The following is a 12,034-nucleotide window of genomic DNA, read 5'->3' as shown; positions in this document are numbered from 1 at the left end:
GAGAGAATACGATTCTAAGGCATATACTCGAATGAAATGAAAACGATCAGTTTATTTTGAAACATTTTATTTCGGATCAACATCATTTGGTTTCATGTACATTTTTGACTAAATTAGATATGATATGATATGATATGATACTAATTCGATATGTAATAATAATCGTTAATCAATTAATTGTTTTATATCATAATACGACGAAGCCAAGTATGTCACACGCTATACAGATGAGTCTTTTTACAATTTACAAAATTCATAGGATATTCCATCTTCACACCCGTCAAGGGATTCGAACCCACTAAGCTAAAGCCGCTCCCCGAATCTGGGAGCGATACTGGGCCCCTGACAAGCGAGGATGAGAATATTCATAGTTAAACGAAAACACTTATTAAATTCCTCCTTATATCTCAGCGCCCACGAAGTACTGAAAATGATAAATGTAACTTTAGTATTCGGTGATAAACATTAGTTCATCTGAATATTTGAGCAGCGGTCTAAGTTGATGTTTGGTTTGGTTTACAGTCGTTTCTATAATGAAATAGTAAGATTGCTTACGAAGTTACATTTACGAAGTGATATAATGTGAAATAAGGGCAATACGGTATTTTTTGTCACCACCGTTTGTAACACAAGGTTTTTGACCTGGGAAAATTTACAGCTTGGACCAACACGCTTAAAGCAAGCAAAACTCAACTCGTCATGATCTATTCTACAGCTGGAATAGATAGGCAATGTTTTCTGCTCTCTAAAAACAAATTTCTTCGACATGAAATTTTATCGACAACAACGTAATCACAACAAAGATATATTTGATAATTATGATGATACATCTAGGAGCCACTAGGTGTCGCCTGAATGGATCTATCAGGGCATCTTGCAAAGCTCCGTTTTCCATCAATTTGTATACAATGTATCTAGTTACCTTGGAGGACAGAAAATCTCGTATAAACACGCACAAAATACAATGGTGTTCATATTCTACAAAGGTATCGTTCATCTTAAAAATCGTCGGTATATAACATGGTTTTCAGAACAAAATCCACCCTTATATTCCTTATGTTTTAACAAACAAACAATTCATATCTCGTCCATCTCGATCATATTCACAACAAATTTTCCTCCGATCATCGGCAGATTGATATATTTACACAGTACGAAGTAGAAAGAGATAGAATAATTGATAGTTGACAGTCTTTAGGCGTTTGACATCAAAAACAATATATACATTAAATCGTCTCATAACAGTATAAACTATATTCTATATAACGAACTTCGGTCCAAACTACATATTCATATTTAGTAGACTGGTCTTGAATCGTGATTACTTAGAAAAAGCGGCTTCCACGGGAGAAGGTCTAACAACGGGTATCTCCGTCCATTCTATCGTCTGTATGATTCTAACGGAATATCCTGAAACGGTCGGCCTTCCTCGGTATCGGCTCTTCGTAATAAATGGTGGCCGCTGTGTCCGACTGAACCGTTACGTTCCCACCTGGTTGTCTCGGTCATGCTGTATTGTACGGTTGAGTTTAACGCCAGGCTCGGTCCCAAACCGATCGTATCCGACGGTTTCAATTTCACGCACGGGAGCCACGAAAATGCCAACTTAAAACCGTGTCGAAATCTATCAAATTGAAGAAAAATAAAAACTTACACAAATATAGCCGCAAAGCAGCGATAACGGGCTAACGGGCTTTCTGTAAAAGCAGCAAAAACCTTATATATAACTTGACTGGTTAACTGATATTTATCTATTAATGAAATTCAATTTTATTCATTTATTTTTTTCTCTGATGATGGGAACTCCGAAAGTCAGAAAATAAATGTTTAGCTTCAACTGTTGGTTATAGCTTATTAAGTATATATAGCTCTATATTTTCAATCGATAACATCTCGAAACTTTGCAATATGTTTTAACATGCCACCTGCATCATACAACACATATTGCATAAACAGCTTTTAGCGATAAATGCCACCTCTCCAGCGATATAGATCCCATTTGATGATACACTTCAAAATTTTATCATTCTGTCATTTGATAATCTAATAAGTTCCAAACCCAGAGATCAAACCTGGCGATGTTCGCTAGCGAGAAGTCAAAATGTCGTGTCTAGATTGTAATGTTTGATGAAATTTGTTTTTGATATCTTAAACTTTGTATATAGTAGGTTTAAAACGTATGTTCTCTGCGTCAGAGTGTACGGGCTATTCTCCTATTTGATAATCTATTATCTGATGCTTTCAATCTCAACTATACATATTCATTTTATCCGGATTCTCGATGTTAATTTTAAATGTTTAACTAACAATCGACACAGATATCAAGCCTTATAAACGCGATAAAATATCGTCAAGAAAAATTCATTTCCGAGATTTCTAACCAACCGAAAACACGAAATTGATTGTATTTGATGTTTGTTCACCCACAACCGAACTTCGGATAGATTTTCTGCAAGTGAAACTCATGAGACATATGCAGTACCTAGCCACAGGACTGCGATTAGTAACTATATTGTCGAGCAGGTGTTAAAACGATCAGAAACTGTGGAATATTGGATCTTTTCGTCGATAAATGCCAACGGAAAACAATCCGTTCAGACGGAGCAGATATCTGAGAGGAGAAAATGATGATTAGTTCAGCTGGTTCTGACTGGTTCCCTACAGGTTCGGTTAGGGTTTCTATAGTCCGTAATCAGGTAATATTTTAGGGCGAGGGCACCAGGGCACCCGCTCTAAAAGTGACTGGAAAAAATCTTGACCAACTACTTCAGGGCATTACCGTTCGTCTTCAAAGTTTCAAAGTTTATTTGTTCCATATTTTACAAAGAAATTGGCACAGATAACTCCGTCTTAGAATATATGGTACGTATTACTACTAGGTGGCCAGAAGGTCTTAAAACAAGAAATGCATAGCCGGCTTCATATTTCATAATTTTCAAGAGCAAGACCTCCAGGTGCCCCAGTCTTCAGACTAACGATATTCAGTATCATCAACTGAACGTTGTTTAATTGGTGTCCACCCCTGTCTCTACTGCAGGATATTACCTCTTTACCCGTCCAATCAACGACTTGAATTTTACCCTTATTTCAAATGATTTGCAAATCAAATTCAACCACCCATCTCATTGGGAACGCTGTCGCTAATGCGCAAACATGCGGTCAACGGCGTTTAACGAGTTTTAAATATACCGTGGACAATTCGATGAACCGTATAACATTCAGTACAGTTAATCGCAGAAGGACTTTCTAATGAGTCCTGACTCCGTGAGAGGAAACGATGATTAACACGCCTTGTCTAATTAAGACGTCTTGAACAAGACGAGAATGATGTAGTAGCACCTAATGATCATCAAGATTTAAGAAATTTCAGTAGACCTTTCATCTCGAGCTAATTCACGACTGGTCTTAAGTTTTCTAACTGCTTTACCGAGTTATATCTATACGAGCAATAGGTTTTACAGAGCAGAACTATCCACCGGACCAAACGGGTATTAGGGATTACTGTACTACCAGGGCGATGTTTTCATCAGACTGGGAACGTTGGAGGTTCTCAACTCGGATCAACACCAGCATTTATCGCAGTAATCACGAACTGTATTATCGTGCGTCGCGTAAAAAGTTTCCGTCGTGAAAAAGACGCCGGTGAATTTTCGACGTCAAGGAATATGATTGATGCGAATATTTACCTGGCATTCATGTAGCAATATATCCACGGGTTATACATCGAGTTCGACATAGCGAACCACCAGATAACCAAATATATATGGTTGATACCCGGGGCGTTCTCTATTGAAGGGTGTATCGTTGTCAACAGGAAGTAGATATGCTGCGGTAACCAGCAAATGGCGAATATCAGCACCACAATAATCATCATCTTAACAACCTTAAAAAAAGCAAGAAATTACATTCACAGACCTGATCGTCGTGTCAACCATTGGTGTACATCAATCCATTTTTTCGATATTAGTTCCATTAAGGGATTGGCTACTTTTTGGTAAAAAGAGTTATACGAATAAGTTGTCCTCCTTTTCTGGCTGACTTACTTATTCTTGTAGCATTGTTTTAAGCTAATACTCAGTACAATAATGTGTTAAGGGGATTATAAATAGGGTCCTTTCATTAATGCCATCAAGTCTACCTATAGTTACTGAGAAATGTTTCTGTTGGAAAACTTTTCCATGACTTCTTATTTCGTTGTTTACGGAGAATTTATATACGTATATATTTATTCATTTATTTCCTTGGCAGTATATCATATAATGAAATATGATTAACTTCTTGCGCAAAAAGTTCGTCCTCTTCGAGCTACGAAAATGATTCGATCTATACTTTCTTACGTACTGCAAAATATCGCCTTCGGCCTCGGTTTTAAGATGATTGCTTTCCTTTACTTAATGTCAATGAATTTTGAAATAGGAATAAAACGGATTGATACCAGTTTATTTAATTAACAAGAAAATTGCCTTTAGCAGAATTTCAATCGAATTGTTTCTACGCGTTATTCCGATTCATCTGGAATATTCTTTTCCATTTTCGTTGACTGATTTTACATCTTTTCAACAAAACTTGCAAGGATTGATTTTCTCTACCGATGCAATGACAAGCGTCTCATCGTAAAATATTCGTGTTGGGCATTACGATGCATAGATGTGTGAAAGGCCAGGATTTCAACACGACTTTCAAAACGAATTCAATTTAAAGTATCGTCGCATTGGTTCGTTAAGATTCGATTAGATAAACGCATCCCAGGCCCTGGCTTGATCCGAGATAACCACTTGAATTCCAATGAATATGTAACACTGTTCATCACGGGTGACCGCCGGTCCGGTTCTAAGTTGAACTGGAGTTTACCACAGATCTTTAAATCGAAAATGGCCTGAGGTTAAAGCATAGGCATAGATAGCGCGCAAAGACGGATTTTGATTGTGGATTGGTCCATCACCATCAAAATTCGAATGTGCCCTCCAAGAAGCCCTGAAGATTTATTTTACAAAGACAATAAAACAAAAATGAAAAATAAATCCAAATGGGCCAGATAAGAGCCAGAGAATCCCTTATTGTTCTAAACTTTCTGTTGGAGGGCCGTCAGAACCTCCACCCCACCAATGTTTCGGGCTTGTGGTCCTCGCCTTGCCAAACATACCTTTGTCAAATAAAAAATGCCCATATCAAATATCAGGTCCACCCCTCTAAAGGCCTAGATCCGCTCCTTGGCCTGAATCAAAAGGGACGGGACTTGGTGTCGTTGACAATCCGTGTCAAGGCTAAGGCAACACACTGAATTTTACAAAATCATTGAACTAAAAAGTGGCAAACCACACCTTCTTTTTAGACTTGATACTTTCGTCTTGTCGGGGAGTATTTTCACCGATAGTCTGGCTTCCCCACAGTTCCAGTCCGATTCTCGTGTACGTAGCCGCTAGTACGAGCAAAGGCAGAAAATAGTTAATGAAAAGCTGCAACATCGAATACCTGAAAACCAATAGTAGGATAGAAATCATTCTTTATCAAGTACAAATGAAGATCGCCACGTCGCTAGCCGCGTCGTACTTACCCGAAATCCCAACTCTGTCTTACCCCATCGGGCCATTCGAGATAACACATTATTCTATCCGAGTTTGGTATATGATCGGTAACTGCCACGAACATCGGCGGAAGACCTATCAATATCGCCAAGATCCAGATAGCGCCTATTATACCCAGTACTGTCCTTGAACCGAGTCTCGGTCGTAACGGATGAATTATCGCTACATATCTGTACAGAGAGAATATCGTTCATTCATTACTAAAATCTGGTATATTGTGGTGTTTAATGATCTAAATTAGTTTTCTTTAGCAAATTGAAGTATTCTAGAACATCAAATTCTGTATGCTATTCTAGAACATCAAATTCTGTAATTTTTTTTTTTCTGGCTGGTCATAAATATTTTCAGTAATCGCTATTCACTCTCTTCGCTTTATCAAATAGCTACACTTCATAAAAGCTGTTATGAATATAAAATTTCAGCATTCGACATGTTTTGACTAATGGCTTTAATCAAACATCCTTTGTTTAGGACGGTGAATGGCCTATTGCAATTTGCCGCCATTTCTATTTCCAATATCGTTAAATGGAATCGCTTCTTTCACCGTGACACGGATGGCGACCATCTGACGGCCATTCTGACGTCTGCGGTTAACAACTAGAACTAAATCACGGACGTCACGTTTATTGTTCACAGTGTATTGCGTCATAATATCCCGCCAGACGTCAACCGTGACTTCTTACTTTTGTCACCAAGGTCCCAAACAACGGGGTTGATGATGATGGCATACAGCGGATCTATGGTCTGATTCAGGGAGGGGTGCATACCCAATATCGGGCATATCATATAGTTATCACAGGGCAGAAAATCATTTTTGGGAATACAGAGAAAGCTCATGAACTTAAATTTGTCGAGGTATCAGTTTGGTAAATGTATTCAATTTTTTCGTTAATTCCTGGTAAACTTGACACTTTTAGGGGGAGGGTGCGCACCCATCCCCTCGGATCCGCCCCTGATATAGGATGAAAAGTAACCTAACTTAACGATATTATAGCCTAATCCAACTCTAACCAAAACCCTTCATCGTATTCAAGTCGTCGAGGGTAACCTTCCATCCCAGGATACAGCAAAAACCAACCAACTGTCGACGTAATCCGACTGAGTCACCAGTTCCCGTATTTGGGTTCGAACCCGATGTTACCAACATGCATATTCAAACGTGACGAAATCCCGCGGTGAAATATTCGATATTTCCATGAAAAAGTAAACAACGCATCGGATTCGTGCTACATGTTATAGACACATACAGAGTGGTGTCAGCTGGTCGAGACTTTGAATCGTTAACCGAGAAAACATTTTGAAATCGAATCATTTTTGAAGTGGAATCACGCAGTGCGTGGAAACAGCAATTATCTCCCGTAGAGATACTACCCACTACACCTCATAAAAGACTATCTTCCATCCAGCTAATGGTCTCTAATGAATTAAATTACAACATTAAATCGTGAAATCGATTACAAAATTAGCGTTGTTAATCAATTCCGGAAAAAAAACATACGCGAAACCTTTTTTAAGGATTAAATTGCCATATTTTGACGCGGCGATTGAAGCCATAAATATGGATTTGCATGAAAGCCCGCCTTCCATTCCCGGAAGAAATGATACGATCAACGGAACAGCCTTGACGAAAACCTCTAGATTCTTATTGTATGAAGATAGTTCGTGAAAACGGCGTCGTTGTGAATCGGTGTTAGATACGTAATAAAAATGTACATTTCTGCGAATGTCGTCATGCATTAACTAAACAATAATGAAAATTATGACACCGCGTACGCATTCTAGCAAGTTTTCCGCCATAAACTGTCTCTATACTGAAGCATTAATTCGCGTGTTTGTCACGATCTGAATTATTGCACCGAAAGTTAGTGCTAATTACCCGCGCGAATCGTATGATTACTTCCGCGGTTCGTACTGCGACGTTCGGAAGTAGAAAAAATTCTTCCGTTGTTAATATTGACGCTAAAACGTAATCATAAAAATACAACATATTTCGTCGATATATTTTTCACATCGCGTGCATACGCCACGCAGAAACGTCGAGTGTTTCAGAAGGAGCTCGTGTGGATTGTGTTCGAACTGATTTTACAATTCGATGTCAGGAGCCGAGTGCTCGCAGAAATCATGTTCGTCATTTTATGATTTTACGTAGATTTCAAATCGAAAACCATTTAATATTCTGGCGACTGTTTTATGATTGGCATCTGAATTGTAGCGGAGTTACTAATTATTAATCGTTGAAAATCTACAACACTTTTCGCGCCTTTCGCTGGTCCTGTGCGATTAGCTCAGTTGGGAACCAATAGGCCCCTGGTTCGGAACTGCACCTCTGGCGTTGGCTTTCAAGACACATACGTGGACAAAGCTCTGCTAACTTAGTCAGGTTGGAAGCCATAACAACCTATAAAAAAGTTCTGGTCGTCTCTTAAGAAACTCTAGGATTTAACCGTTACTTGCAGTTGGGACGTAAAACTCTACTGAACTAAACTAAATGATATTCATCTAGTTCTCAAAGAAAACTACGATCAAAATAGACAACGTAGAACTCGAAACCTGTCGACCTTATTGACGTATTTTTCTGTAATTCTATTACGCCATGTGTGGTGTATCGCAGTTACAACTCTTGTTATCCACTTCACTGCGATATAAAACACTTACAGGGTGTATAATTAAACAGAGAAAGAAAATGAATAAGTATTTACCTGTCTATAGCGATAGCCATGAAGGTGAGTACACTAGCCGATACCGTGCTGACCGTCATCGAATACATGAACTTACAATAAAACTCCCCGAACGGCCAGTGTAACCGTACCATATATATCAGATTGAAAATAACCGTAGTCGCGGATATCAGCGCGTCTGCTAAAGCCAAATTTACCAAGAAATAGTTCGTAACTGTCCTCATCCGTTTATGCGCCACGACAATCCATATAACGATTATATTACCCCCGGCAGCCACGATAATCATTACAACGAAAGCTACGAAATAAACTACTTGAATTCCCTCCGATATTTCGAACGGGTTTATTGCCACGCACGGGGAGTCGGTGCCGTTTTTACGGTAGCCCGGTACTGTGGCATTTTCTAAAGTTGCGTTGCACGGTATCCGATCCATTCTCGCCACGCTGTCCAGTTACACCGATCGAAATGATTTTGTTCTTCTTTTTTCGTCTATCAGCTCAGTTGAAATACAATCGACGCATGATGCTGTAAATCAGATTTTTGTTTCATCGTCGGTTTCTCGCCGCATCTCCAGTAATAGGTGCCGACTGTCGTTGTACGTTGCGTACACCGCGAATATTATCAGCAGTCGTCGTCGGGCTAGGGTAGTTTAATAGTCGCGACACCTGGAATGATAAAAGTATAAGTGGTTACTGTGAGTGATGCTTTACACGCAACTAAAACAGCTGCGTAGGATTTAACACTAAAATTCTTTCCACCGCACACTTATAATCTAGTTAAACGTTAAACAGTCGGTATTGTATATTTGATACACAAATATCTGAAATTTACCCTCTATATCAATAGTCAATAATATGTATCATGATAACTAACGGTGACCGCGTGGAAGGTGTATCATAATCAATAAATAGATCGACAAGTAACATTGATAGATGATCTATTTGAGTAAAGCAAAAGTAATCGTGCGACGGATAAAACACGGAGGTTTCAACAATTTAAAACAAATATCTGTCACACCGTCTTCATATAAGATCGCGTATTGGTATTGCAGTCGATTTTGTTAGTTCGCATGTGAAACGAACACGACGGCGGGCCTACGCGATAATCGATGTTAAATATTTCGCGTAGAAAAACAGGTTTTGACATAATCAAACGGGCGGATTGAATTAGCGCTGAATTAATCAGAGAGAAAACGTTAAATAAACATAGCCGCAAATCAGCGATAACGGGTTTTCTGCCTTGCTGGTTTGAATGCCCGTACTGTGAAGCCTATGAAGTTTCATCGAGATCAGTCTTCATCATTAATTGATGAAAATACGGTTATTTTGTAGGAAGCGCCATCTATCGGTCATCACATGCCTAGATATGTCAATATGGGGTTACGAAGTTCCCATGTACCACGTTGAATCAAAATAGGTTACAGATAGCGACTAGGCTTACGCGTGTATACCAAATATGGGGAAAATCATGAAGCAAATGGATATTTCTGATACTGTATAATTTCTGATGATCATATGTCTTATCTATTCATGTTGGAAATTATTTTTCTATTTTCTACGAATATACTATTATTCTATTCAATGTAAATTGTGCTTAGTCGCCTCATTTAATTGACGGAATGGTTACTCATTGCCATAGTGTTTCTTTTTGGCAACCTTACTAGTTATTCAACTGACGTGTCATCGGTGGTAATTTGACGATGTTATCGTAGGCGAAAAAAATATATTTCTTATCATCGCAGTCAATGGAGATTCTTGTTCAGTTCACTGAGATGCGACCGATATTCCAATCAAGCTATGTCAATAGAAGCGTAAATATTGAATGCGACATAAAACGTTCGCCAGTTTCAGCACAAAGCTATAAAACTTATCCCCCCCCCCTAATCAAAGGCTTTGTGAAAATACCGAATAGATAAAGTAAGAATTTTCGACATCTAAACTAACCCGAAAAAGCTTAAACAGTTTGCTGAGTTACTTGACTTCAGTTGATGTTTTATCGGACGGAAATTCATGAAAAATTGTTGTCGATATTTTACCGTACCTCAATTCATATCTGTCGATGCAGAATTCCTGAGGCAGTTTTGCAAAAACAGTCCCCACTTTTCATGTCGCTCATTGTGAAATGATTAACTCGCGATTCAAGGGGTTTTTATCATATTGAATATGTATGAAATAACATACACGGAACAGATTAAACAGTTTGTAATATATGTGCACAAATAGATGATACCTTTATGTTAGAATAAAACCAAACACATGTTACACACAATCCGATGTGGTATGAATTTGTGGTCCTTTCCTGGTAGCAATGTGCAATATATCTATATATGTACAAATAGGGGGATGTTGAGAATGGGAACTGCAACACCCGCTTTGCCACGAGATGGCGCGACGAGCACTCAGTCTCCCTCCATGTACCAGTAGAAATGGTTGGAGTGTAAATAAAATCCTAATCCTAATCCTAATCCTAATCCTAATGTCAAATCAGTTCATTCATCAAGTTTGAGCTGAATTTCTAGGCTCCAGAATCCATACATAATTACAGAACCCAATTAAGGTACATCAAATTCAACCCTATATTCAGTGTCTGTGTCAAATAACTGATTTATTTATGCGAAGAAAAGATGATGCCATTTTAACCGAAATGTAAAATAAATTGGACACGTAAGACCGAGTTACTTCTAGCGAACCTGGCGGATCCTCACTTGCCATAAGTGTAACCCTCGATTGCCGCGGTAGCGTTGGCAGTTCCTCATTATTTCGGATAAAGCAAATGAGAAACGATTTTGCATGTATGAAAACTATGCACCTCGTGCATCGTTTTAATATTCACAGTTAATCGGCGCCGTTGGGAAATTCGTTATAAAAGCAGCAAACCCCGCGTGGCATTCTACAGGGGCTTACGTCAACAACAAGGGGATAGATCACTGGTAGCCGAGGCGACGTCGATTGAAACTTATTTATTTAATAGATCTGATTTTGCGGATTGTTAAACAATCCGCGGGCGAGAAAACAGATCTGTCATTTTATAAAATCAACACGACCGACTGTGAGCATTTTGTTTGTATTAATAATCAAGGGAACGTCTGTTCAAGCGAAAGAACTACAATTCTGATCAATTCGTACGTTTTAGGCCGGCTCACGTATCGCCCGATTAGAGATCATCTCGGTGTTTGCTGCCCGGTTTACTCGAGACGGAATTGACGGATGCGCCACTCAATAAACTGAACACATTCGCTCGATTTCGTGTGTTTAGTAGAACAACTCCTGCAAATAGTTGTAAACTCAAACCATACATTAACACGACGTGTCTCAATTACTGGTCGCCTTTCAGCATCGTCAGATTTATTATCATTATCTCGGCCACTTTTTCTTGATTGGCGCAATTGGCGCGGTGATATATAATGTGTCCAGTGTCGCAATGAATCGGCAAATATTCTAACTGTAATTTATAAGATGTCTCACATCTGCGGCAGTGGACGGAAAAAAATCCAATTTCGACCAAAGAGGCTAACAAGAACGCCTTACAGCAGGCGTTATGGTCGTTTTTGCGCCTGCCGGTGACTCGTTACGACTGCTAGTGATACCTTACGGTTGCCAATGATTTGCTGCAACTGCTAGCGACGCCTTGCGGTTGCCGGTGACTCAAGCCGTAGATCGCAATTGCCGCCATGGTGAACGATAGACTTGTCGGATCAAACCAAAGCATAAGCGACGAAGAGCTAGAATATGGTTATCGAAACGGTACCTATCCACCAGAAACAGGATAGT

At 39.1% G+C, this 12,034-nt stretch overlaps 1 protein-coding gene across 1 annotated transcript; it reads right to left on the bottom strand.

Annotated features, from left to right (window-relative positions):
* Positions 1-169: 169 nt before the first annotated feature.
* LOC141903881 (tachykinin-like peptides receptor 99D) lies at positions 170-10,376 on the bottom strand. Its single transcript, XM_074792240.1, has 6 exons — positions 10,305-10,376; positions 8,285-8,929; positions 5,555-5,755; positions 5,322-5,472; positions 3,687-3,883; positions 170-1,624 (listed from the first exon to the last, which is right to left on the bottom strand). The coding sequence occupies exons 2-6, from the start codon at positions 8,695-8,697 to the stop codon at positions 1,381-1,383; spliced, it is 1,206 nt and encodes a 401-aa protein (XP_074648341.1). The 5' UTR covers positions 8,698-8,929; positions 10,305-10,376; the 3' UTR covers positions 170-1,380.
* Between the last annotated feature and the right edge of the window lie 1,658 nt (positions 10,377-12,034).

This window comes from Tubulanus polymorphus, chromosome 4 (assembly GCF_964204645.1).
Source record: "Tubulanus polymorphus chromosome 4, tnTubPoly1.2, whole genome shotgun sequence".
NCBI classification, from domain to species: Eukaryota; Metazoa; Nemertea; class Palaeonemertea; order Tubulaniformes; family Tubulanidae; genus Tubulanus; species Tubulanus polymorphus.
The sequence above is the reverse complement of the archived record's forward strand: the minus strand, read 5'-3'. Positions and strand labels throughout refer to the sequence as shown.